Genomic DNA, 27,580 nt, shown 5'->3' with positions numbered 1-27,580 from the left:
TTCTCTGGACTGCCAATTTCTTCACATCTTTCTTGAAATGAGGGGCCCAAAACTGGATGTGGTACTTCAGTTGAGGCTTGATCAGCACAGAAGAGTGGAAGAATTACTTCTGGTTTCAGTGCAGCTCCTCGTGGAGATAGTTACAGGCATGTTTGCTGTTATTGGTGCTTTGGTCTGACAAAGCCACTGGAATTTAGGTGTTAGAATTTCTGAAATAAAGCAATCTCAGTTTTCACTGATTAGAAATCTTAAATAAGTAGTAGAACCAATTTCTAAAAGATCAGCACAACACCAAGAAATTCAATTTAATAATTAAAAAGACAATACAAAATGCAAACATTTCTTTTTACAAAGTTCAGATACAAGTTTTTTAATCAAGTGCAAATAACTTTATGAACTACATCTTTTGTTCATCACTTAATCATTTTGTGGGAGATGCTAAATTGTGGCCCACTGCAAAAGGCAGATATAAATTTGCAATTTTTTTAAACCAACCCTTACGTTCACTGCAATTGAAACATTCAGTTCCTCAAAGTGGGTGATTGAGTTTTCAGCCTTTCAAATCTTTTCTATTTGAAAAGATGGTGCAAGGCCAGGTGTAGCACAACAAACTGAAGCAGGGTTCAGTGGTGTACTGAGCATCTGGTAAGATCTTCATAATCCCCAGAAGGGTTCACTGAAGGGAACATGAGTCAGTGACATGCCATAAATCAGGCCTCCAAAATTATTTTTCTGCCCATTTTAACAGCTGGCTGCATAATGCAAATAAATACATTTATTGCCCATGGGAAATAAGTGACAGTAGTTAGCATAGAAGAATGGAAATTGAGGAAATAGCTATGTGTGATAGTAATCAACAGCTGTATGGGGCTGAACCTTCAACCAATCCATGCCTACAAATACTGCAAGTCTATAGCTTACCAGTAAACAGATCCATTGAAGGCTAGTCACCAAAGCATATATTATGATCGTCAGGGCTCGACAAACCGCTGTTTCTACTCACCCGTGATGAGTAGATCTCAGCCGGTTGCTCCGTGTGCCCCATTCATGCGTGCAGTGCCGGTCTGGCGCATGAGCGCTGCAAGGCTGGCGAGTAGCTCTCGCTGCAGTTTGTTGAGCCCTGATGATCATTGCAGGAGCAAGGCTGTAGACTGCAATGAGACTGCTCTCAAAGGACTGGTACTATGGTTGCAGGATCAGGACCTTAAATTAAAAGGCCCAAGAATTTCAGAAGTGCCAGTGATTTATCAGGGCTCAACTTGTCACTTCGAAGCCTGGTTTTCAGAGGGAGGGTATTCTGCATGGAGAATCGGCACTTTTAATGCATCCCATAAGTCACCCAGGATCACAGGTCACTCTTATCAGTCTTGTCTAATGAGCCTAAACAATGTGTCACCTGAAACTGGTTTTCCCTTTATAGGGCTAGTGAAGCCAGACTGGGTGGTGTCACAGTGGGTACTGCCAGTACTGGTGTAGTGCTGCAGTCCTACTTTGAAATATAAGAGGCTCCCTGGTTTTAAAGAACACTATGTACATCATGTTTGGGGATTTAAATCATGCCTGAAATCTGGCCTTTAGGCTTGATTGGCTCCCTTTAATCAGCTGCATGTTATCATTGCTGCAAGCACGCTGAACCCCCAAAATAGATCTTGTGCCTGCAGCACACATCTGAAGGGGCAGGTCTCTCAGTCCACGTGTCCAGGACTCACCCTTGGAGGGCCCAATATGCAGATAGCATGAATAAGTGCAACCCCCTTATGAGACATGCAGTCAGACCAAAGGGGACAGAATTGAGCTAGTGCTAATCCCAGCAGTGGGGTAATACAATACAGAGACTGAGCGCCTGCAGGAAGCACTAGAATAAAGCCATATAGCCAGACAATATGGGCTGTAAGCGGCTATCTCCTTGAGATAACCCAGCTCCTTGCCCCTTCTAGCCACTAACTGTGTATTATATAATAAATAATTGTGGTGCCTCCAAAGGGCTATGCGTTTTCTGGGTATTTTAGAAGGGACTGTCCCTGCCCTGAGGGGAACAGATACTCTGCAAAGTGGTGCACCAAATAGGAAACCTGTACACAAGTCAACCAGATTTACCAAATGGCAAACGTGGGTCTCTAAAATAAATTTTGGTGTGGCCAGGATATAGTCACCAGGCAGAGAGGACTGCCCAGCAGAAGGCACAAAGGTGAGTGTGGTGGAGGCTGACAACATGGGCGGGAATGGTGGTGGAGTGAGAGGTTGGGAGAACATGAAGCCAGACATGGGAGGAGGAGATGGGAGAGGCAGAGCTAGGCAGCACCTTGGACACTGATGGTCTGATTATGAATGGAGATCCAGCCAGGTGTGTGATCCGTATGGAAGAGTTGTTGAGTGGCCGTATTTTGCATGGCGTGGCAAGCAGCCATGGAAGGCCAGAGGAGGGCTATAATGAAGCCCCTCCAGAGATCTGGTATAGCTCCTAGGCTGAAGAGGACAGAATGGCAAATGGGCTAGGTGCCAGGAGCAAGGGAGAGCACAGAGTCAGATATCGCCTCTAGGTTGCAATCCTGAGACCCGGGGAAAGGAGGAAAGCTGCCAATGGGGACTTGTTCATCTCCCCCAAATCTTCATACTGGTATGGTGGCTTTTCAAGGCTGAATTAACTAAGGGTCTGATGGAGCTTTGGCCATTTTGTTCTCCAAGCTGTTTAATAAAGCATTGCCCTAAGAAACGTTGGGCAGTCGTGGGAGCATGGCCAGGGTGGCCCTAAATTTCTCTGCACCTCATTCTGCAATTCCTAATTGACACAGAACTCCTGCAAAAGTCAACGGGAATCTTGCCTTTAGGTTCAGGCCCAATATTCAGCTCCGCTTTCTCCAACTCTTGGAGACACAAACCGATGAGCTGGTGTCTTTGTGAAAATCTAAACCAACACTTGTACAAAGGAGACAACATCTCAGTCTGCAGAGATCAGCACTTACAAACCAAACTGAAGTTAGTAATGAGCTGAGACACAAAAGCCAACGAGCGTGAAAGAAATCTCCATTGGAACAACTTAGCTTCCATGTCTTATCATCACGGTGCACTTGTCTAGTGGACAGAATCTGATCTATTCTGGGGTTGTGATCTGTGTTTGGAACCTCATTCCTCCCCTCCGGCTGTTTGTATGTTGACATAACTTCAATGGAGTTATTTCTGATTTACACGGGTGATCGAGAGGAGACTCAGGCTGTTTATGCCTGGAGACCTACCAACGACAAGATCAGCCACAGTGCTACAGAGGGTTATGGAGAGGATCTGAAGTTTGAGAGCCTTTCGAGTAGCATTTTGAGTCCTAGAATTCATGCTGCAGAGCGAAAGGGTGTGACTGGTAACTGCATGTGTGAGCCGAGACCTAGCACAAACTGACCACACGGGAGGTACTTGTAGATGGGAAAAGATGATGTGCTTTCCAGTCACCGAGCAAAGATTCAGCTGATGGGGGCAGGGAGGGAATAAAAGCTTCAGTGAAAGGAAATTTAAGTGGATTTGCCTTCTAAGGGACAAATACCAGAAGAAAAGCTTCCAAAGTCTGAAAACATCATCATGTCAGGTCACCAGGTCACTTGGTTTGCTTTTGCTTTTCTGTTACAAACACACATTCTCATTTCTCAGGAAGGTATAAATATTGTAGTTTCTAGTAGAAAAAACTTCCCTCTAAATAATATAAAGAAGACTCAAATGATTGCACTTAATACATATGAAAAAGGTAGAAAGGACGATATCCTAGTGCACAAACATTTACTCCTGCTCTTCACATCATTTGCTCTTCTGTTGACGAGTTACTCTTTGGCAGAGCTTGTAAGAGTCTGGTGTCTTGGCACGAGTGTCCATGGGGGGAAAATGAATCCATTTGAAAGGCTTCTCGTTAATTACCTTTTTCCTCCCATTCATCCAGACATTGTTCTACAAGAACGTGGCTGGCCATGCTTTCTTCAAATGCAGCAAGACCAACCCTGGAGTCATACAGATCTCCTGCCCACTGGAACCGCCGTTTGCTGTGACGCTTTTCAGCTCTGTCTTTTTTATTTTTAAATATATTTTTTAAATGTATTTTTTTCCCAATCCCCCCTGCAAAGCTGCGTTGGTATTTTTTTTTTTTAAACCACAACCCTGCGATAAATAAGGCATTACCTTCCACATTCCGGCTTCCTCTGCTCTCCATTCTTGGAGATGCAGCCCGATCTGGCTGCAGCTACTTTCCTTTGTGTTGGAGAAAACCCCACTGTGGGACTAAAATTACCAACTCTATCCCAGGAGTGCAGATGACTGCAGGTGTGATTATGGCGCCTAGGAACGGAGACAGATTTGCACACAGAAGTGTAGAAATCAAGGGCCATCCAAAGGACCACAGGGCAACCAGAGTGCCTGCACTTAAGTTCTACAAAACAGAGCAGGTCAGTTACCTCTGCATGTAGAGGCCATTTGGACTGAGAAGGAGCATCACTCTCTGGGACTGGTAATCTCTATGGGCTGCACCTCTGTAGCAAAACAACAGAGAATGGGATGCCTTGAGATTCTAGACCACCCCTGCTGGAGACAAAGTCAGCGCTGAGATGAGTTTGAAGAAAGCCAAGGAAAAATCGTTGAAAGTCGTCTGCATAGTGAGAGATGGGAATTCGGTTTGTTTAAAAAGCTGTTTAGGAAAAAAACCCCAAAACCATCAAATAAGAGCAAAAAAAAAAGTTTCCTTGGCTGGAGGGTGGCCCATGAGGCGGGTGGAAATGCCTGGGGGCTATTTGTAAGGCCTGAGAAAGCTGGAGACTTTGGAGCGGAGGAGTTTGATGAAAGAGCGTGGTAACATCTCCTTGTGTTTCTCCGTGTACTTGAAGTAGTTCTGTGGATGAGCCAGCACGTCGAAGAAAGCCTTCATCAACTTCTTGTCCTGCAAGGAAAGCAAGCCAGTCACATCACTTCCAGGTAAAAGATGGTACCCACAATTAAAGCACAATGGATGTGGATGGCTGGTTTAAAAAAGTGAGCTGCCTTTGTGTTTTTATTGCATGGATCCAACGAGCACAAGTGCTTGACTTTACAGATGAGGAAACTGAGGCCCAGAGTTGAAACAGGAACTCAGAGCCCCTTGCTCTAGCTACTAGACAAGGCTGCTTCAGTCAGTGCTAATAAGATATGCACAATGCAAGCAAGCAGCTCCATAGAAAAGCAACAAGCAAGAGGCTAAGGACTATATGCAGAACTAGGCAGGCTTCTGGGCATGCAGTGAATTACAGTCCCACTACGTAAGCCATTGTACTTCAGTAGATTAAATCTAATCCTGGGCTCCTTATTTTGGTTCCCAGGACACACCTGTGAATGTTGGGAGTGCGTTACACATGTCAGGACAGTGCCAGGAAGAGTACCCACTATATAGAGTGGTAGCACAGAAAGGAAGCAATTCATCTGGAAAGTTAGTGGTAGAGTTGGGAAAAGAACCCAAGAGTCTCAATTCTGAATTCCATTCTCTAACCCCTAGACGCCATTTCCTCCCTGGCTAGAATCATAGAATACTAGGACTGGAAGGGACCTCGAGAGGTCATCGAGTCCAGTCCCCTGCCCTCACGGCAGGACCAAATACTGTCTAGACCATCCCTGATAGACATTTATCTAACCTACTCTTAAATATCTCCAGAGATGGGGATTCCACAACCTCCCTGGGCAATTTATTCCCTTGTTTAACCACCCTGACAGTTAGGAACTTTTTCCTAATGTCCAACCTAAACCTCCCTTGCTGCAGTTTAAGCCCATTGCTTCTTGTTCTATCCCCAGAGGCCAAGATAAGGGGATAGGGGAACAGAGCTCTCTGATGTCATAGGGTTAAAGGAACACCCATGGAGGGTCTCACCTTTAATATTTCCTGATGGTTTTCCGAGGCGTACAGCCTGCCATCCCGGACGATATCCTCTACCAGCTGTTCATAATCCTCTGCAAGGCAAGCGAGAGAAGCAGTCATGGGAAAAGCAGGTGGCACGAACACTCAGCTAACTCGGCAACAGGATGTCATTGTATGCGTGAAATTCTGGGCTCCAGAAAGCAACTACACTGTACTGTGCCATAAGCTGGATTGCTTTGCTTTGCACATTACTTCTGTCTCCCACATGCCTGGAGCAGGAGCTGGGGAGGTTCCCCACAACACAGATGTTACCACTCACATCAATTCCAGTATTGCAAGCAACTAATAGATCAGGCAAGAGTTCAGAATGCCCCAGGTATGTGCATGGCAGGGTTGAGGCAACTCTGAGGCCAGGAAAGCCTTTGGAGGCAGGACATTAAGTCCTGGGGTCAGCTCTGGTGCCCTGAGTGCTGAGCATTCCCATGTGCCCCTGGCCTGTGCTCCTCCACTTACCGTCATAGGTGACGTAGGGGATCTGGAAGCCCCTGGCACTGTTGGCCTCACTGGTTTTGAAGTTGATCCACAGCTTGCGGGACCTGGCAGTGAAAGCTATGGGCCGCTCGTACGTCTGGCACGTCTCATAGGTGGTGATGGAGGAGGGAGAGGCTGCAGAGGGGAACAGCACAGGACCAGGTATTGCCTGGAATCATTCAGCCATATAAACACCCAGCACCAGACATCTTTTTAGTTCAGTATTTCAAGCGGGGCTCTCCTAGCTGAAGGTGTGTGTAATGGCAACAGCAGACCCATGGACTGAGGCTGTCTGTAGGACTTTGGTTCTACTGCTTACTCCATGGGCCATCCAGTGGGGACACTGAGGCAGCAGAATGCAATATTTTCAGAGGGGGACCAGGCTGCGGGTGGCCAGAGTTGGTCACTCAGGGGCCCGAGGTTCAAGGTGTTGAGCACTACGGAGTTCAGTTTATTCCTTGGCCATCTTTGCAAACATAGAATCCTAGAACTGGAAGGGGGCTCGTGAGGTCATCGAGTCCAGTCCCCTGCCCTCACGGCAGGACCAAGCACCATCTAGATCAGGGCTACTCAACACACAGCCCGTTTGTTTGTGGCCCAGGGTGCGGTTTGGATTTACACAGGGCTCAACATGCAGCCCGCGGGTGAGCGCCAAAACAAAAAAGTAGTTAATAAATGGTGTTCTGTTGAGATGTGTTTTAGTAGTTAGATTCCTGGACTGGCATTGCTCATTAAAAGTGCTGCCATATGGGTGGAAATTGGGTCAATATCGCATTGTATTAATATCAGCAGAACTGACTTAAATGGGGCCTGCGTGTTGTGTACTCTTGCCTTAATCCTTGTATTCATGCCCGTCAGTGTGAAAGAAGCTATTTGCATGCATATGCAACCACACTTAAGTTGCAGCCCTTGGCATGTGCTGTGAGTATCATTGTGGCCCCCGGGGCTTGCAAAATTGAGTAGCCCTGACCTAGATCATCCCTGATAGATGTCGATCCACCCTGCTCTTAAATATCTCCAGTGATGGAGATTCCACAACTCCCCTCGGCAACTTATTCCAGTGTTTAACCAGCTTGACTGTTAGGAAGTTTTTCCTAATCTCCAACCTAAACCTCCCTGCTGCAATTTGAGCCAACACGGACCTGGGCCCCTTCATCCGGTGGAAGGAGAGTCTGTGGTGTCAGCATGAGCTGATATAACACAACAGTATCATAAGGCAGTGGTGTGCAACCAGTGGGTCACGACCTCCAAGGCTGTCTTCGGGGGGGGGGGAGGGAAGGAAGTGTTGCAGTGTCAACAGCCATTTTTCCCTGGCGAGTGGAGCAGCATTTAAAGGGGCTGCTTTTTTTTTTTTTTTTTTCTTTTTGCTTAAGCAAAGTTTTCGTGGGGGTCGAGCCGGGAAAAAGGTTGCGCATCACTGTCATAAGGAAACACCATCTCTGGGGACTGGGCTGGCAAGGAGCTGCTTCCAGAGCTCCCAGCACCGCTGGGAGTGTTCCCGCAGGATACAGGATGGCTTCACCATACCCCGGGGCAACCTGGGAAGGCATCTGGATGGAGAGGCAGCCCCACTACCTCAGGAGCTACATAGCAGCACCAAACCTGCAGCTAAGCAGGCTGGTTTCATCGCCTCCTTGCCCAGGGCCAGGTGAGGTGGGTACCACACAGCCAGGGCCCTTTCTTGATAGGCATGTACCCAGCTCTGCAGTGGGGTTTAACAGGGAAGCTGGTACCAGGTAGTGAGCTGGGGGGGAGGGGGGTAGAGCCATTCCCCTTGAGCCCCACTCCTGAGCGCACCAAACTCGTCCTACCTGCGACCACGCCAGAGACAAAGGCAGCTCTTTAGAGACACATCACGCTAACCCGCAGGGCTGTCTCCCTCTCCTCCACACACGCCTGCTTGATCCCTGACTGGGCTGTGTAGGGTAAACTGAGGCAGTCCATGGTAAATGGACTGCACATGGGCTCTGCTGCTCCCAGAGGTGCCCACAGACTGGACAGCCTGGAAGATGGAGAAGGGGGGGGGCCCCTCTCACAGTATCACCCCATTGCCCAGCAATCGGTTACCTACAGTTTTTCCGCATGACCAAGACGTCTCCACACTCGTCTTCGGACGGCAGGAAGATCTCGGGGACCACGATGAGGATCTTGCGCTTGGGGGGTGGGTTGATGTTCCAGGTGCACTCGATGTTGGCAGGGTAGTTCCCGGGGTAGTTGGGAGACTCGATGTAGCCCGTGTACTCTCCCAGCTCCCCTCCGCACTGGCGGTCTGCAAGGCAACGAGGAGGGGAGAAGAAGTGTCACAGACATGGGGGCGCTAGGCAATGATTTGTGGGCAGAGGGATCGGATCAGGCGATCCTGGACGTTCCACTTCTGTGTGCACCAGTCCCACTCTCGGGGTCCAAGGATGCACCTGCCGTCATGCATGCGTGCACGGGATTGCGCGCATGTGCGTGCACAAGCACAGGGGCAGCGTGCAAAGCATGCATAGGCACTGACTAGTTGCCCAGGTGCAGGGGGCATACATAAGACTAGAAGTGGGGCAGGGGTAGAGGCCTGTGTATGCACAGTTGGATGCAGCAGTCTGTGCACGTGATTAGGGGTGCATAAGGGGAAACAGCAAGAGAAGGTGGCCTTCGGTCAGGGCCAGGACTCCCACAGGACCCTCTGGGTGGACGTCATCCAAGGCGCCAACAGGAAAACCCAGCGGCTGGCAGGGACTGTGAACACAGCGCCCGGGCTGCCCGAAGAGCGTACTTTTACACTGGGACACGGACGTGGAGCCGTCGAAGTCCGTGGTAGTGTTGCCAGGGCAAGTGATGCAGTAGTTCTGGCGGAAGTCGGGCTGGTAGGTGCCCACGGCACAGCGGATGCAGCGGTGGACGCTCGTGTTGTAGTAATGACCCGGGGAACACTGAACTGTGCCGAGGGGAGAGGGAAATGTCAGTGATCGGGCTAGGAGGTGCAAGCCACTCCCAGCCACCCAACAGCCGCACTCTCATAGCTCAGCCAATCACGTTTTATGAAGCAAACAACAACCATCAGGTATCAGAGGGGTAGCCGTGTTAGTCTGAATCTGCTAAAGGAACAAGGAGTCCTGTGGCACCTTATAGACTAACAGATGTATTGGAGCAGAAGCTTTCATGGGCAAAGACCCACTTCGTCAGATACATGTGATGAAGTGGGTCTTTGAAAGCTTACGCTCCAATAAATCTGTTAGTCTATAAGGTGCCACAGGACTCCTCATCGCTTTTGCAGAATGATCAGGGCAGCCGCCTCCTGGTTCCCATTCCCAGCTCTGCTACTCCCTGATGGGAAGTGATATTTTCCCTGCTTTACAGCTGGGGAAACATGGCCACAGAACTTACATGACCTGCCCAAGGTCACGCAGCAAGTCGGTAGCAGAGTTGGGAGTAGAAACCAGGAGTTGAGTCCCAACTCTGATCCATGCTCCATTTGAAGCTATGTGCGAGGAGACTTTTTTAAGTGACATCTGGGAGCTTTGGGAAAGCACTTCCAATGCTCCCTGGAGCAGTTAATTTAGGCTGCTGCGAACGTTTTTATAGTGTTTATTCTCTCTCGCTGTCACTGACGTCACTAAATCCTGGATTCTGCATCAATTCCAAGGATCCCACAATGCACAGCCTTAAATAAGATGGGAAATGCGCTGCTAACGGCCAAACTCAGCAGACCAGATTTCCTTGTAATAAAGCTTAGCCTAAAATAATTACCCAAGTGTTACACTGTTGTTACTAGTATCAGAGGGGTAGCCGTGTTAGTCTGAATCTGCAATCTGTACATGCATCTGACGAAGTGGGTCTTTGCCCACGAAAGCTTATGTTCCAACACTTCAGTTAGTCTAGAAGGTGCCACAGGACTCCCCGCCGCTGTTGTTACTAACCCTAATAAATACAGCAACGGCCCAAGGCCTCACATAGCTTTGTAACAGTAACACGGCACTGTTGGGGTCCCTTACTAGAGAATGCTGGGGTGTTCCTTTGTAAGAGGACTTCTGGGGTACTAAATGCATCCATGCAGCGTCCGAGCAGCCCTGCAAACATTCAGCCAATTCTCACCGGCTTTGGCATCATGTTTTAAAGGGCAGGCAAGTGGATTTTGGGCCAAGGCTGGTGGATGTGTATGGCCACTGTGCAAGGTTGCTTGACAAGCCCCTCACTTCTCAAGGAGACAGCAGTGTAAGGGGAGCAGTTCCAAAGGGACAGGGCAGGTGAGTGGATACTGCTAGGAGGGTGGGGAGTATCGCGGTGAAGGATGGATGTGCAGGGCAGAGGGAGGCATGCAGAGGGAGGCTGGGGAAACCAAAAGGGAAGGGCAGCTCAGAGCTGAGGGGAGGAGGAGGGATGGGGAGACACACAAGAAATCAGAGTAGAGCTGGTGAAGGGATGAAACAAGGGTGGGATTTTCCCCCCACTCAATACTTTGCAAAAGGAAAACTTCCTGCCTCAGCACCCAAGTCTCTGTTGTGATGGGGCCGGGGGAGCCGAAGAGGCACTGGGTGGGCAATGGGGATATAGCGATAATAAAGCAGGCTGTTTTGGGAACTCAGCCCCCCAGCCTCCCCGGAGCTGCCCCACCACTGCTATCCCAAGGCTATTCCCCGGGTGCCTCCGTACCTTTGGTATCACAGTCCTGGAAGGAGAAGGCGCCCTCGTGCTTGGTGGTCAGGCCCCCGCCGCAAGGAAAGCACAGAGCTCGCCCGGCTTCGGGCTGGTAGGTGCCCCGGGGACACGGCTGGCAGGGTATGAAGCCGTCCACCGAGTACTGGCCAGGGGGACATTGACCTAAGGGCCATTCCACAATCAAAGACAGATGGGGGTCAGTCCTGCAGAAATGCAGCCTCCTCTCGCCCAGAGCGCAACTGCGTGTGACCTGTGCTGAACCCCAGAAAGGGGGCGCCCGAGGGAGCTCTGGCTCCAACGCAGATCACTGGCAGCCCCACTGAAGATGGCACCTCACGGCAGCCTGGCAATGCTACCCTGTTGCCAATGTAACCATGTGGCCCTATGGGGACAGCTCAGAGGCATCGGAGCCGGTTAGCCCGATTGCTGCCATTTACGGAAGTGGCCTCTAGGAGCCCCAGTCGCGGGGCTGGCCCCGCCGGTCTCATGCCTGCCGCACAGACAGGCCTTTAACCAGCCGAGGGGAGCTCTACAGTGGTCTCTGCAGTGCAGAATGGAAGTGCAAGTCTCACGGCGCTGGTGCTCCGAGCCCATCCCACAACCCCAAGCCTGTCGGGAGGCCCTGGCCAGGCCCCGTGGGAGGTGATCAAGCGTCAGCCGAAAGCCAGGCTGTAAGGTGCCTCCTTGGCTAGCTGCCCCCGGAGGTCACTGACAGCCGCCGACCCGCCCCACGCCGTACCTGCACAGGTGGTTATGTTCGTTGCCCCGGCCGGGCCGTATGCATCGCTTCCGGGGCATAGGTCACAAGAGAGCTGGCCCTCTTTCTCCTGGTAGGTCCCTGGGGGGCAAGGGACACACTGCTCCATCTGCCCATGGTAGTACGTTCCCTGCAGGCAGCTAACTAAGAGAGAGGGAGGCCCGTTAGGGACACGCGTAGCGAGAATTCCCACCAGGCTACCCCTTAACATGCCTTGTTTGGCTGCAGATGAGAGACCTTCAGGGCCCCCGCTCCTCGCACTGGCAAGTCAGTGCCTCTAACGTGCGAGCCCACGGGAACCTCACCTGCCCACAGCACATGCTGCTGCCAGGAGCCCTCGTTACGGAAGCCATGGCGCGTGGGAGGCGCAGTTCGGCCCTAGGGGCCTACAGGTCAACGGGCCCGTGGCCCCAGGTCCCCGGCCGCGGTTGTTCCCTTACCACACTTGGATCCTAGCCTCTGCTGCCCTGGCCCGCAGCTCTCCTGCCTCTCCGGAGCCACGCTGAGCTTCCGCGCCACCTCGTACTCCAGGCCCGCGAAGCGGATCAGGAACCGCTCCTGGTTTATGGACTTCTTCAGGGCCTTGATCGCCGCCTTCAGCTTCTTCTCCACCCTCTGCCGCAGGCAATTGATATTGCAGCTGGCTGGAGGTCAGAGATGGGGGGAGGGGCAGGCCAGAGTGTCTTCCGTCAGGTGTCAGTGGGACGGACGGGGAGTGGGGGGGTCACTCAAACAGCAAAGGGGTCTGAAGATCAGAGTTTCCTCCTGAACACTCCTCCCATCCCCCCATGCCCGAGCCCAGGCTGCTGCCCTCCTCTGCATTTCTGCACGTGGGGGGTGACTATACATCCCTGCCCGTCTCCCTCCTCTTCTACTGCCCATCACTGCACCGGGGAGGGCTGTGGCTGTAACTGTTAAAGCAGCACTGTGGACAGCAGGGGGCGCTGCACCCCATACACCTGGCTAGAGAACTAGAGCTACGGGTTGGACCTCCCTGGGATGGCACCCTGGGGACCTGACCGGAAATTTGCTGGACCAAGAGAGGTCCCCTGGCACCAGCCCACCAACCCTCCCCATTGCCAGCTCCACTTCCAGCCCAGCCAGCTTCCCTGTCTCTGGCCCAGCTGGGCAGCCAGCCCTGGCCAGCCCAGAATCCCCTACCACCTGGCTAGGACTGCTCCAGTCTCCCAGCACTCCTGCCACTGGCTGCCATCCCTGCCGCCATGGGCTGCCACAGTCTCCCGCCCCGCAATGGCGAGCTGCTGGGCACCAGCCAGGGCTAACGCAGGCTCTAGCCCTGGCTGGGGCTGCCGGGTGCCTGCCCCACTGCTGCTGGCTTCCAGTCCTGCTGCCATGGGTTGAGGCTGCCACAGGCTACTGGTTCCCCCTGCTATGGATGGCCAGATGCTGGCCCAAGCTGCTGCAGGCTCCTGGCTCTGCTGCCACAGGCTGTCGGATGCCAGCCCCGTGGGCTCCCAGCTTCGGCCCGGGCTGCCTGATCTGGTCTGATCCCACTGGGCTCCCAGTCGCCCTGGTCCACACCACGGCTGTTTCCAGACCAAAGAGTTCCAGTTTAGAGAGCTACAACCCGGAACACCAGGAGCAGCAGGACAAATTCTCCCCAGCCCCCATCAGCATGCTTCATCCATGTCTCGGAGAAGCCCCTTCTAGAGATGCTGGTGGGGTTCAGTTTTCATGGTCTTATTCAATCCTTCACCAGTGGCCAGACTGCCAGCGAGGGGGCTGCCAGGCCATGCTGGGATGGTGGGTTTTGTGCCCAGGAGAATCTGGTCTGAGAACCACCAAGCTCTTCGCACAGGCCATGGACCATGCTGCCCGGAGAGCCGTGCGGGTAATTAACAGCACAAGGCAGATGTTAATGGAGAGCTGTCTGCTCCTTCCAAATTGCCAGGGGTGCAGTCCCAGTGCACACTGGGACAGCCAGAGTTCCTTCTCAGTGCATTCTGGGACAGCCAGGCTTCTCACCCCATGGCATGTGCTTGGGCCTAACAGCCACCCCAGATCTACCCGTGGTCTCCTCAGGCCCAGTGCACTCTGGGAACACCAGTCCACCCAGGCCCATTCCCCCGACAAGGGCTCTCCTCAGACCCAGTGCACAACAGGAAAACCCGTCCTCCTGGCCCTGGCCCTGGCCCCCACCTGTGACCTCTTCTGGCTTGATTTCTGCCTCAAACTCCAGGGTGATGCGCGTCACCTCCTTGTTGGGGGAGTTGCGGGCCCGGCGGCCTTTGCCCTTCTTTGAGGAGTCACACTTGAGGTTCACAAAGGTCACCTGACAATCCGAGCAGGGGGCTGCCCCACCTGGAAGAGGGGGACAGAGAGTCAGCATCCTGCCCACAGCTCCCCTGGAAATCCCAGCCCCGGGTGGTCAGTCACCCCCTTCCACACAGCCACAGAAGAGCTTACATGGCAGCTCGGGTGTGCGTGTGTGTGCTTCACCTGTGGCCCCGTGCTTCCCTGACTCGTCCGGTTTCCCTTTCACACGGGGGTGCAGGTGGCACTTGGCGTCCTTGAGCTTGAAGGAAGCCTTTTGTTTGATTGGCGCAGCGACAGTCTCTAAAAGAAAAGGCAGGTGCTAAACATCGAAGGCACCGGTTGAGCTTCCCACGATAGCAGCGGGGGAGGCTGGAGAGGTTCGGACCGGCCCAGGAGAGCGACCTTACCGACGCAGTGATGACTGCTGTTGCCAGGCCTCTGGGGCCCCCCCTGGCGCAGGACGGGGGTCCCACAGCTTACTGTGTAGCTGCTGTCAGACTCTAGGAGGGGGAGAAAGGAGAGATTCAGACAGAGCCTGCGGCTTGCTCCCAACCTCGTTTTCAAACTGGCTGCATCGCCCAGGGAAGTCAGGCCCTCAGCAGTTCACATGCGCTTTGGATGATGATCTGACCCCAGCTTTTGAAGCTTTGGACTAGACTGGCTCGTCGCTAGCACAAGCTGAGGGTGGCTTCAGGAAAAACGAGGGCCCTGCTCAGCCGTTTGGTGGGGTCATCCAAGTGCAACACCTGAGATCCTGTGTAACCCCCCCTCCCTCGCCCCACCTAAGATATCCCTGCCAGGCCAGCTCCGGTGAAGGGAGTCCAGTCCTGCAAAGGGAGAGGGAGGCCCAGGCGACGGGGAGAGCTGGGAGTCCGAGAGGAAGCATGTATCATGCATGGGGGAGAACGGGGGCTGCGAAGTCTCCCAGCCATGGCACTGATGTATTGTGGGCACTGAACAGCAGCCACCATAGGAACGGGCAGGATAAACCCACATCTGTAAAGCCCTTTGGGACGGAAGGCATTCAGAAGGCCAGAGCCCCCGGCAGGCTTCAGGACGGAGGTGGTGAGCACAAGTTGGCACCTGGCAGGAAGCGGGCCTTGGAGGTGCAGGTGAGGGAGCAGCTGTCCTTCTTGCCGTTCCTGTTGCAGGTGAGCATGGCCCGGTGAGACATGGGGCCTGACAGGCATTTCACCAGCTCTGAAAGACAAGCGCCAGGCAGTGACAAGAGTGACTCAGGGATGACCAGCTGAGCAAGCGCTGCTCCAGGTACTGGGGGGGTGGAGTTACAATAGGCCTGCTGACGAGGGGTGGGGGAGACAAAGGGGACAAGTGCCCTGGGGCCCAGCAATTCAATAGGGCCTGGAGGCTCCTGGCGGCAGATGGAAACCAGGGCCCTTTATATCATTGCTGGAGCCCTAGGTGGTGCGGTCCAGGCAGCTCTGGCTGGCAGGGGAGCGCAGTGGGGTCCAGGCAGCACAGAGGGCTCCCTCCCCCCCGCATCTTGCTCAGGGGCCCAGCAATTCTGTCGGCCCCCATGACTTCATGACAGTGGGCACAGCTGTATAAGGTAAGTGGAACTTCATTCACGATACCCTATTAATTATCATCAAAAAGCAACACATGGTCTGGAAGCACTTTACAGACTCACAAAACACGGAGATGGGATCCTGAGAGGAGTCATCTGAGGAAGTGGGCTGTGCCCACGAAAGCTCATGATCCCATCTCCATGTTTTGTGAGTCTGTAAAGTGCGACCAGACCATGTGTTGCTTTTTTCTGTGACAGATGAACTCGGCTACCCCCTGAAGCTCCTATTATCAGTCATTGGTAGGAAAAGTGGCCCGAGGGAGGCAGACAAACAAAAAGGCTCCTTGCTCTTGCTCAAGGACCACGCCTGATAAACAGCACTGTGAGACCGAAAGGTCAATGAATCAAAACGAATGGGTCGGAAATTAGGCCTCATTGGTGGGCAAGACAGCGAGGGAATGGCCCATCGCTTCCTTTTGGGATCCTTACAGTCCTGGGCGGGTTAGGGTTTTGTTGGGCCCTGTGCAAGTGGGGGGCCTGCAGTCCCCCCCATCCTTGCTGGAGAAAGGGCAAGTGGGGGCTTGCCCTACCCTGCCTGCCCACCTGGCACTCAGCAGGAGTGCCAGGAGGGTGGGCAGAATGGGCTAAGTCCCCTCACCATGACCTCATTCCCCAGCAGGAGAGCCAGGCAGGTGGAGCAGGTCGGGATGTGCCCATTTTTCTGGGGCCCCTCAGTTGGCCAGGGCTCGGGGTCATGGGCCCCATTGACTAATCTGCCGCTACTTACAGAGAGATGTGGGGAGACAAATGGCTACTGGAGTGAGTTTCACCAGGAAGCCTGCCCCCTCCACCATCTCCTGACACCCTGGGCCTTGGTTACCCTGATCCCGAGATGCCCCGACAGGCAGCACCATCTGGCTTCCTGTGCTAGCAGCCTCAGGGTGTGGCCAAAGGCAGACAGGACCATGTTTCTGCTGAAAGGCCCGGCTCTTGGCCAAGACCAAGTGTCCAGCTGGCGTGGTGCTCAGACCAAGAGAGGGCGCTGTATGCCCAGGTGCACGGTCAAGGCACACCCCGTGGCCAGACGCAACCCATAAGCAGTGCTTTTTCTGCTGTACCGACTCCCACACACTCGCAGCAACACCCACCGGTACACCTATCCACCAAAGCGCCTGAACAGAAACTGCAGATCTGTCCACGTGCTGCTGGCTGACCTGTGTTCGCCCGCTAGATGGCAGCATGAGGCCTCTGGGTTCCTCTACCCACCTATGCAATCCTTTTTGTTCCAGTGCAGTTTGCAGCCGGCAGGACAGGTACACTCGTAGCTGCCAGCCGTGTTCATACAGCCGAACTTGCAGCCTCCTCGGTTGATGCTGCATTCGTCGATGTCTGCAAGGGGCAAAGCGAGAGGGTGGGGGTGGACTGGGATTGCCATGCTGCACAAAGCACGCAGAGGCGAGTTTGCCTGTTGGAGGTGACCATAGGTGGGGGAGGGAAGGAGGCCGGGCTCCTGGGTTCCAGCCCCACCTGTGGAGTGTCCCAGGAGAAAGGGCAGGTGGGGGAGGTTGGCAGCCAAGCCTCGCGGGTTCTAATCCTGGCTCTGCCTCTGAGTCATGCCAGAGCAAATCACTAAAAGCTCCATTTTCAATGTGGCCTGTAATTGTGGGGGCAGGGCAGGCACATTGGCACAGTGCTGCTGGCTTTCCCCAGGCTCGTTGCAGGTGCTCAGGGAATGCATCACCCCCAGTCCCAGGCCATGGCATCAGCCACCCACCGGGCACAGGTGATGGGGGTGGGGAAGGATCAGCTGGGGGAAATGAAGGTGCAGAGTGGTGCCACCCCCAGCCCTGTGGTGTGGATGGTCCACACAGGCTGGTGAAGGGTCCCACCTGCCTCCTCAGTCCAGTAAAGCCCCCCAATGTGGGGGGCAGAGCAATGGGGGGTGGCAGGCTGGGCACACATGGAAACCTTTAGCAGAGGAGTTCTATAGGTGGCTGCCAGCGAGGCCCCTCCACGGCACCCCCCCGTGGCTGCCAGCGAGGCCCCTCCACGGCACCCCCCCTGCCAGCATGTCCCTCCCCCAACAGGGCGCACAGACACATGGACCACCTGTGAGCAGTGCTGGGCTTGCAGAGCACCCCATGCAGGGATCACAAACCCCAGGCAGCTCCTTCCCAACAGGGGAAGAGCTCCAGGCCTGGTTTGTGGGGTCCTGCTCCCCTGAACCCGCCTCCCAGTATGACCCCACTCTCTAAGGACAGCACTCCCCAGTGCTGGGATTCCCTGGCAATGCTGCTGGGGAGCGAGTGAAGACTGAACAGCTAGATGGGAAAGGCAGACCAGAGATGGGGAGAAGGGACAATACATACAATGTGATGGGGACTAATTTGGCTACTACTACTCAAGAGAGAGATCTTGGAGTCATGTGAATAGTTCTCTGAAAACACCCACTCAGTGTGCAGCGGCAGTCAAAAAAGCAAACAGACTGTTAGGAGTCATTAAAAAAGGGATAGAGAATAAGACAGAAAATATCTTATTGCCTCTATACAAATCCATGGTACGCCCACATCTTGAATACTGCATACAGATGTGGTCACCTCATCTCAAAAAAGATATATTGGCATTGGAAAAGGTGCAGAAAAGGGCAACAAAATGATTAGGGGTTTGGAATGGGTCCCCTATGAGGAGAGATTAAAAAGACTGGGACTTTTCAGTTTAGAAAAGAGGAGACTAAAGGGGGATATGACAGAGGTCTATAAAATCATGACTGGTGTGGAAAAAGTGAATAAGGAAAAATTATTTACTTATTCCCACAATAAAAGAACTAGGGGTCACCAAATGAAATTAATAGGCAGCAGGTTTAAAACAAACAAAAGGAAGTTTTTCTTTACTCAGTGCACAACCTGTGGAACTCCTTGCCAGAGGATGCAGTGAAGACTAGAACTTTAACAAGGTTCAAAAAGAGCTAGATAGATTGATGGAGGTTAGGTCCATCACTGGCTAGTTGCCAGGATGGGTAGGAATGGTGTCCCTAGCCTCTGTTTGTCTGGAGGTGGTGACAAGGTAGGGCTCATGTGAAGGTTACATTATGATCCTTCCCTCTGGGGCATCTGAAATTGGCCACTGTCGGCAGACAGGATACTGGGCTGGATGGACCTTTGGTCTGACCCAGTCTGGCCGTTCTTATGCTCCCACCTCTAAGCTCCCATTTGGGGTCCAAGCCAGTAAGAGAGTTACAGTCCCGCCCACAGGCACTGTCAAGGTGCACCTGACTTTTCTCTCCCAATCCCACCTTGCCAATAGCTTGAGGAGCTGCGGAGTGGATGGCAGGGGGGCTGCTTTGCCTTTCCTTTCCGGGGGGCCAGGGAAGATCTTTTGATGGCCCAAACAGGCTGATCTCAGTAGGACTCATGCCACCCACTGCTGACAAGCAAGAGCTGTGTGACAATGCAGAAATTCCTTCCCACCGCCCTGTGGGTCAGTCAGCTACCGGATCTGTCTTCACGTTGTCTCTTGACATAAGTGGTAATGGTGGAGAGGTCTGTCATGGGCTGAAGGGCCTTGGTTTCATTTCTTATTCCAAACCACAGTAGCTCCTCCCTGACAGCAGCCTGTGCAGCTCCTTTGCGGGGACGGTGGGTTCGGGAGTGACTCAGAGTCACCACCCTGCTCCCAGGCTGTGTCCTTGGTGGTTTTCTCACTGAGCAGCCACAGTTCCCCATCAGCTGGAATTTCCACGTGGCTCCCCCTTCGCCCCCCGAGTATTCAAACAGGCGACACACGCTTGGCTCAGAGGGACCAGACCCTGCGTCCAGATTGCCCCCGAAATGCTGGAGAGGGTTTTCTTTTGGTTTTCAGTGTGACACCTCTCTGCCGGTGGGAACACCGGACACACTGCTGGGATGGGAGAGCAGCCAGACGTCGGAAGACAGACACTAGATTCCACTGAGCAGTTCTGCACTCAACACCCGCTTTGCAGCCTGGATGGAGTCCGTCTGCCAGTTTCTCGTCTGTTTCAGCCACCCCCACATTCATTGATTCATCAAACCTAAGGCCGGAAGGGACCATTTGCTCACCTAGTCTGACCTCCTGTATCAGAGAAATCCACCTCATTAGCCCTGTCCTGAGCCCAGTACCGTGTGTATTCCTGCATACTGTGACACAAACCAAGAGCTCTTCCCGGCCTCCTGCCCCTCTCGCTGCAAACCGCAGCCAACAGGCGGTTTAAGACAGCCCAGGGCTTTATGAGATGCTTTATAAACCTCCTCCCTCAAGGAGCTCTTCGGGTCCCCCTGGGAGGGGCGGCACTTCCAAACCAACCACCCCGTCCAGCGTGTTTAGCACATACTGTGATCCAGTGCTCGTGGCTGAGCGGGGCTGCCTGTCTGTGTTGACACACTTGAGTGTTTGTGTCTGCATGCAAGTGGGCATGAAATCAGTCTGACTCAACCACGGCAAGGGCTGACTGGCTGTATAAACATGATGGAGATGGAGCAGAGCTGAATTCAGTGGGTGAAAAGTGAAAAGCAACCCTCCTACAGACCTCCGTGGAGCCAGGACTCTGTGGGGCAGACAGGGACAAGGCATTTATCAGGAGGGCTCCTGGGCACAGGTTTCACTGCACATTCACATATGGGAGTGTGACACCACTAGTCCAGCCTGCTATGCCAACCAAGTCACATTGAACTGAACTGTGTGTGCACTGACTCCATGGAAGTCAATGGCGCTGCAGCAGTTTACACCGGCTGAGAATACGCCCCTGGGTGGGCGCTCGTCTCTGCCGGCTGTGGGAGGCGCAGTCTCCGTTTGGCCATTGGACTGCGGCTACACGTGTCGGAAAGGGACTTCCTACGTCATCGAGTGCTGTCCCCTGCCATCGCAGGCTGCCACGGAGTCCCAGGGGTTTACAGAAGGGATGTTAAATTTAGTTTAATCAACTCATCGATGAAATTTCCCTCAACTAGTCCGTTAGTCGATAAGCGGGGGAGCCGCAGCGGGGTTAGCTCCCGCCCCAGGAGCTAACCCCGCTGTGGCTCTGCCTTTTCAATGTATTAAGAGCTGGGACATTGGCTGATTCCTGGCTCACGCCTTCCCCCTCGCTGTGCTTCTGCTTTTTCAATGTATTAAGAGCCGGTAGCCTTAAAAGGCTGGTGGGCAGCTCGCGCCAGGTCCCCACTACCCCTCTGCCTTCCCTGCCCCCCACAGAGATGGGGTTGGGGGGGGAACGGCTTTTAAGCCGGATCCCCCCAGCACCAGCTCCTGCTGCCCTCCCTTGCTGCCTCTGCAGCAAGGACGGGTGGGAGAAGCGGCTAGTTGAGGGACTAGTCGACTATCCAATAAGCTTACGCTTATCCGCTAGTCGACTAGTCACTTACATCCCTAGTTTATAGGCATATCTTTGCAGTGGTCCATGCAGGTACCTGTTGCATGTGCTTCTTTGTGCTTCTGCGTCTGTCTTAAGCCAAGTAATCTGCGGTACCTCGACACATGTAACTCCTCCTGAAAACTCCTGCTGCAAACCGCACTGTTGCTGTGACATGCCTGAACAAAGAGCTCTGCGCTTTTCATCTTTTCTGCCGTTCCTCCAGGCGCTCTTGTGCGCGGGAATTATCTGATTCGGGAAACTCAACTCAAAACCTTTTGAAGTAACCCCCCTCTTCCTTAACGTTGTGCCAAGAACTCTGGGGAGTTTTCCCCTCTCTCCCTCCGCGGACAAGTCACAAATCGCTTTGTTTGAAGTTGCAGACACTACTGTCTGGCTCCTGCACTCACTCAGGGGGATGATCAGAATGAGAGAACCCCCTCTCCTCTTGCTGCATACAGAGGAACGCAAACGTGGCCACTGGCAGTACAGAGAGGCTACTGGGTATTAGCACCAGTAGTACCAGGCACTGGACCCATTTTTAAATCCGAAGGGGAGAAGCCCTTGGAATAGTCAGGAAAGATGCCACATTGGGACACTAGGCACTCTGCTATTCCAGAGAGGAGCACTGCAGAGGTCCCTCTGCCTCAAGTCCCTTTCATGGCTCACCCAACCCTTTCTGAACACCTGCATGCTAGCCTCCATTGCCAGAGCTGGCATAGCCCCCCTCCCTACACACATGGCTCCCGTCTCCTGCTGGGTAGCAGGAGATTTGCCCCATGTTAGGAGCACAGGAACGGTCAGGCCAGGTCGATCGATCTAGTCCTGGATGTCATCTCTGACAGCCCCACGTGAAGTGCAAGAAACACTCATGTGAGCAGTTCTGAGGGAAGTGTCTTCCTGTGTCTTGAGAGCTGGAGACTGGCTTCTCCCTGGCCCAGGGAGCTTTACATCCCTTGTTCTTTTTAACTTCTGTCCATTTCCTTCTCTGAATCCTCAGCTCCTGGAACAGTGAGTTCCACAGGCCAACCATTCTAAATGGCGCGTCACAGCTGGGAAAACCCAACCGGGCTCCATCTAGCCCAGCCCCTCCCCTGACAGCCGGAAACAAAGCAAGAATGTTCCACACAATCTCTTCTCTGGCAACTGGTCCAGTCTAGCCTTAGGTAGTCCAAGTAATGGGACTCCCAGCCAGTGCTTCCTCTGATCTTTTCCATCCATGTGCAGAATAATGTTTATGTGCCCTGAGGCAGAAACCAATGTGCACCACACACAACCCCCAGCTTCAGTGACTTCCTTGATGTTTGACCAACTTGTGCCAGGTCAACAGATCTGGCTGATCCCTAAAGGAGAAACCTAGCACAGGGCAGCGGGAGGCAAAAAAAATAGCCCAGGGTGGGATTCAAGGAAGAGATGCAGGCCTGTACGCAAGGGGTGTGTGACGGGTATGAATGCACCCCCTGCCATGGTCCTCCATGGGGCTGATTCCGACCAGCTGGGGAAAGCTTCCAGCCTCCCTCCCCCATGCTCCGGCCGGCCGGGGAAGGGTTAGGGTTAGTTCCTGGATTTAGGGATGGCCCATGTGAAGGGCTGTTAAGGGGCTATGGTGCTGCTCCCCAATTTGACCACACTGCAGATCAGGGTGACTGCTGGGCATTATCCTCCGATGGAAACTCACGGATGGGAAGAAACATTCAAAAGTGAAAAATATCAGAAGTCATTTTTGTGGCCACTGTTTCGACTGGGTGGGAAGGGGGTGCCCCACTCTGAATGTTTGTGATGAGCTGGGGGGGGAGGGCATAAGGCTGAAGGATTTAAAGAGGAAGCACAGAGTGGTGCCGTGGGAAAGCGTTAGCCTGCGCTATCAGTGAAGCATGGCACAGTGCAGATGAGCCAGGACTATGTTAAAAAGCAGTTTTCAGGCAAGTCGTATAGTCGATACAAATCGTATCGGCTCTACAATTAGTGGATAAGGGTTGCTCTGCAGCCGTGGCAGGGGTAGCTCCAGGAGCCGGTTCTGAGCAGTCCTGATTCGTGCCGGCGCCAGACGACACCTGTGCTGCAGCTCTGCACTTCAAATGCAGTAAGAGCTGCCGGGCTTTTCCTACAGTTAAAATGCAGAGGCGCAGCGATCTGCGTTCCAGATTTACAAAAAAAGCAAACCCCTCCTCCCCCCACCAAAATTCCTGCGTACGGGCCTGGGATGGCTAGAGATTTCCCCTCCCCCAGTCAGTTCTGCCCTACCTCCACAGTGGGCGAGTCCGTACAGCGTGTAGCCTTTGTGACACAGGCACTGGAAGCTCCCGGGGGTGTTGACGCAGATGTGGTCACAGGTCCTGTCGAAGGAGCACTCGTCAATATCTGGGAGGAAGAGGGAAAGGCAGAGAGTGTGAGGACTGGCCCAAGCAGGGGGCTGGCTCCACGGGGTGGGGTCTCGAGTCCTGGGGCTTGGCTGGCTTCTCCCACCCATGTCCCGTGTCACCCAGAAAGAGTGAAACCAGCATCACCGCCATGTAGGCCCATGCACCACTCTCTCCGCTGCACCGGAGAGGTGTCCAAAGTCCAAAGCCCAGCAGGGAATGGGACCTATGCCAACATCTGCTCCTTTACCCTGCATAGTTTAGGAGCACCCAAGAGCACAGCCCGTTCCCAGCCCCACTACCATGCCGAGCCTCCCTAGGCCTTATGCAAAGCTGCACCCCTGGGTGGGCTGTCGGCAGCAAACCTGAGATCTCTCAGCAGGAGTCTCTACTGCAGCTGGAGCTAAAAGTCCCATCCCTGTCATCCACCTCAGCTTACAGCCCAGCCTCCACTAGAGGGCGACAGAGCACCACCGTGCATGGTCCCCCGTTCCCCCATCTCCCGCCCAGAGCCCAGCCTGTACCCTAGGGCAGAGATACTTTGCAAGACCAAGGGCTACATCCCAGGGCGCTGGGCTGGAATGGAAAGGGTGGGATGGAGGGGGTGAAAGCAGCTGCAAGCTTCCCAGTGCCGTGGGTCCAGGGACATGTTGTGATCCAGCGCGTCCCCCACCTGCCCAGTGGCAACCAAAGCTGCGCTCCCTTGGCAGAGCCCCTCCAAGATAGGAGCCAGCATCACATGCTCTGCCCTGGGGGACAGAGGGAGAGACAGCCTGAGGAGGCGAACCCAGCCTGCCAGGTTTATGTCTGTGGCATTGGACTTGTTAGCGTCATTGCCACGATCAGACCAAACTTCCAAGAATGCAGAGCCTGGAGGCAGATGCAAGAGGTGCCACCAAAGGCCCACTGGCCCTCTACTACCTCCCCCCACCCCCCAGGCCAGGGCCTGTGCACTCGGCTGGCAACAGGACGCTCTGTCAAACCCCAGCACATCACGGCTTCTGACGCGAACGCCGCAATGAAAGGCCCACAAGCTGATTCAGGAAAGGCCTGGGAACCGTGGCATCGCAAGGGAGGCAGATACCCCTCCCCTCACCCCCTTCATCTCAAGGCCGGTCTTGTTCACACCTGAGATGAGCTACGGGGCCTCAGCTGGCTAATCCTTTGCATGTCCATTGGGCCCTTCAGAGGGGGATCGCAAGGCACCGCTCTCCCTCAGCCAGGGAGAGGGGTAAAGAGGATTCCATTTATTGAAACAGAGGGAGGTGAGCCCACGACAGAGCTAGGACTAGAGAACCCAGGGGCCTGGCTCCTGCTCCCCTGTTCTAAATAGCAGTGAACACAACGTCTCCTTTCTATGCTCCCTGGAAGGTCAAGTACAACGAGCATGGAGGAAGCTAAAAGCAGCAGCAGAAATGGTCTGTAGGGACTGGGATTGGACCCTTCCATGGTCACCCAGCCAGTCCCTGCCTCATCTCCGTGGGTGAAAACAAACTGCTACAGATCACAGCACGACCCCAGATTAGACCCCCACCCGTACTCATATCTACCAGCTGGGGCACCTGGCTACGGGCATCTCCCAGGGAAGAGGGCAGGAGGGGGGTAGGCCAGGCTGTTTATTCTCATTAAGGTTCATGTGAGTCCGGGCTGTCTCTTAGGAGAACAGATCTCAGAAAAAGAAAATGGCTAGAGTGAGCGAGTGAGTGTGTGTGAGAGTGAGTGTGTGTGAGCGTGTGTATGTGAGAGCGAGTGTAGCAGAGCCCCTGAGGTGTCACTCCAGTCCCCGGGTCTTCTGCAAAAGGCTTGTGCAGCAAACAATACTCCTGGTCTGTAAAAAGAGGGAGGCGCGTCAGGTCTGAATGAGGCTGCGCATGTCCCCAGGGGTTCGAAGGGCACCTTGATGCAGCGTGCCATTAGGCTGGTATCATCAGCCTCGCTGAGGGGAGCGTGTGCGTGCATGCAGCCACACATCTCGCTGGTACGTGGATGCACACGCTCTGCAGAAAGACATGCCAAGGTGCACTAACACTGAACGCCCGCAGGCTCTCCTATGCTGGTTGTAAGCTGTGGTCTCTAAGATGTTATCTGGCTCACCCGGGAGCTAGTTAGTTGATTCATAGGCCAGAAGGGATTGTTATGATCATCTCGGCTGACCTCCCATGTAGCACAAGCCACAGACCCTCACCAGTGGTTCCTGCAGCTGTACACACAGGGTGTGTCTAAACTACATGGCTCCGTCTATGTAGCCATGTAGATTAGGCTGATCGGCAGAGGGAAATGAAGCCACAATTTAAATGTAAATGGTTGCCGCGCTCTGCCAACCAGCTGATGATCAGCTGTTTGTCGGCAGATCGGGGCAGTCTGGACGCACCGCTGTCGACAAGGAAGCCTTTGTCGACCGGCGCAGGTATGCCTCGTGAAACAAGGTGATCATCAAACAGCTGATCATCAGCTGGTCGGCAGAGCGTGGCAGCCATTTAAATTTAAATGAAGCTGCGATTATTTAAATCACAGCTTCATTTCCCTCTGCCGATCAGCCTAATCTACATGGCTCCATTGACGGAGCCATGTAGTTTAGACACACCCTCAGTGGCTTGACTCAGCTGACAAAAGAGCCAACTGTGGACAGAGCCACCCCTGGAATTTCAGACCAGTTCCCCGGACTCAAGAGACGGGCCCAGATCAGAGCCCAAAATCCAGACACCCCGGAAGCGTGAAGAGGTTTGGCTCAGGAACCTGACTTCACTGCTGGGTCACTAAATCTCTCTCATGGCCTCAAGCCTGGGAGAAGTCTAGGAGCCGAACTCTGAGACTCAGGGAGTGCTGTGGGGCCAAATTTTCAAAAATCTGCCCAGCCTCCAATAGCTCCCATTGAGAACAGTGGAGAACCTCTCCATGCACATGCAGACTTAGAGCAATGGACAATCCCCTCTGTGCCACATATACTGTAAACCATGGAGAACCCTCTGCCTCCCCTGCTTGCGCATGCACACTGAGAACAAGGGGAATCCCTCCCACGCACAACCACAGGGAGAACAATGGACAACCCCCCACACCCCATTGCATGCACACTGAGAACAAGAAGAATCCCTCCCACGCACAACCACAGGGAGGAGGATGGAGAACCCCCCCACATTGCACATACATTGAGAACAAGGGAGAACTTCCCCACCACCTGCTCAAATGCACAGTGAGAACGATGGAGAATCCTCTCTAGGCCACATGCACTGAGAACAACGGAGAACCCCTCCCCCACAAGCGCGTGCAATCTGAGAATGGGAAACCCCTCTCCCCACACGCACATGCAATCTGAGAACACTATCCAGTGGCTGAGCAATCCTGGCCCTCTGCTCTGGGGACATGGGGCGTTTTTGATGCGAAGGCAAAGCCACGTTTTCCGGGGTGACGTTCTTAGCAATAGAAATACCTCCGTGGCTAACTCCTCGCCGGAAGGCACCACCGCACAACCCCATTTGGGTCACTTGAGCGCCATGGCGTCGCTCACGGGGGGACTGGCGCCGCGCCAACACCCGCAGCTCTCACGCCACCTGGCACGGCAGGCTCTTACCTTGGCAGGTCCTTTCGTTGATCAGCAGCTTGTAGCCTTTCTTACAGCTGCACTCGAAGCTGCCCACCGTGTTCCTGCAGATGTGGTCGCAGCCACCGTTGTTCAGCCGGCACTCGTCGATATCTGCAGGGGTGGGGTAGAGACACAAAACATCCCATTACACAGACTGGCTGAAACCAGCGACACCAGCAAGAGAGCTGGTGGCTTGTATCTAGAGGCAAAGGAACCAGCCACCCACAAAGAGAAAGGATGGCCTGAAGGCTAGGGTATTAGCCCGGCAATCAGGAAACGGGGGTTCAATTCGCTCATCCGTCACAGAGGCCCTGTGTGAGCCAAGCCTCGGGTCCCCAACAGCGCTGCCTTCTATCCCAGCGGTACTGGCTGGCTGACCGAGACACACTCCTTTACAAAGCAACGAGCAGTCCTGTGGAGACGAATGAATATCTAGGATCCACGAGCTCCGTGGGTAAAGCCCACTTCATCAGATGAGTTGGAGAGATATTACAGTAGAGGGAATTGCCAGCTAGACAGCTAGGGTGTGTCTAGACTACATGCCTCCATCGACGGAGGCATGTAGATTAGACAGATCGGCAGAGGGAAATGAAGCCGCGATTTAAATAATTGCGGCTTCATTTAAATTTAAATGGCTGCCCCGCTCTGCCGATCAGCTGTTTGTCACGGTTATTTAAATTGCGGCTTCATTTC

General features: G+C 53.7%; 1 protein-coding gene across 6 annotated transcripts in view; it reads right to left on the bottom strand.

Annotated features, from left to right (window-relative positions):
- Nucleotides 1-291: 291 nt before the first annotated feature.
- Nucleotides 292-27,580, bottom strand: part of SCUBE3 (signal peptide, CUB domain and EGF like domain containing 3) — a 106,786-nt gene continuing 79,497 nt past the window's right edge. For 3 of the 6 annotated variants that reach the window (XM_025181014.3, XM_006115649.5, XM_025181016.3), the window contains 15 exons: nucleotides 26,876-26,998; nucleotides 23,192-23,308; nucleotides 16,852-16,974; nucleotides 15,141-15,257; nucleotides 14,465-14,557; nucleotides 14,208-14,357; nucleotides 13,941-14,102; nucleotides 12,221-12,424; nucleotides 11,763-11,924; nucleotides 11,018-11,185; nucleotides 9,141-9,302; nucleotides 8,454-8,651; nucleotides 6,365-6,517; nucleotides 5,864-5,943; nucleotides 292-4,906 (listed from right to left, as the gene is read on the bottom strand). In XM_025181014.3, the coding sequence (XP_025036799.3) occupies nucleotides 4,757-4,906; nucleotides 5,864-5,943; nucleotides 6,365-6,517; nucleotides 8,454-8,651; nucleotides 9,141-9,302; nucleotides 11,018-11,185; nucleotides 11,763-11,924; nucleotides 12,221-12,424; nucleotides 13,941-14,102; nucleotides 14,208-14,357; nucleotides 14,465-14,557; nucleotides 15,141-15,257; nucleotides 16,852-16,974; nucleotides 23,192-23,308; nucleotides 26,876-26,998 (2,162 nt within the window). In that variant the 3' untranslated portion in view covers nucleotides 292-4,756. The remainder of the gene's footprint in view (nucleotides 4,907-5,863; nucleotides 5,944-6,364; nucleotides 6,518-8,453; nucleotides 8,652-9,140; nucleotides 9,303-11,017; nucleotides 11,186-11,762; nucleotides 11,925-12,220; nucleotides 12,425-13,940; nucleotides 14,103-14,207; nucleotides 14,358-14,464; nucleotides 14,558-15,140; nucleotides 15,258-16,851; nucleotides 16,975-23,191; nucleotides 23,309-26,875; nucleotides 26,999-27,580) is intronic. The other 3 variants (XM_025181018.3, XM_025181015.3, XM_025181017.3) reach the window with 1 other exon arrangement.

Source organism: Pelodiscus sinensis, chromosome 27 (assembly GCF_052426305.1).
Source record: "Pelodiscus sinensis isolate ZL-2025 chromosome 27, ASM5242630v1, whole genome shotgun sequence".
In the NCBI taxonomy this organism is placed as follows: Eukaryota; Metazoa; Chordata; order Testudines; family Trionychidae; genus Pelodiscus; species Pelodiscus sinensis.
Note: the sequence above shows the minus strand (reverse complement) of the source record. Positions and strands in the feature narration are given on the sequence as shown.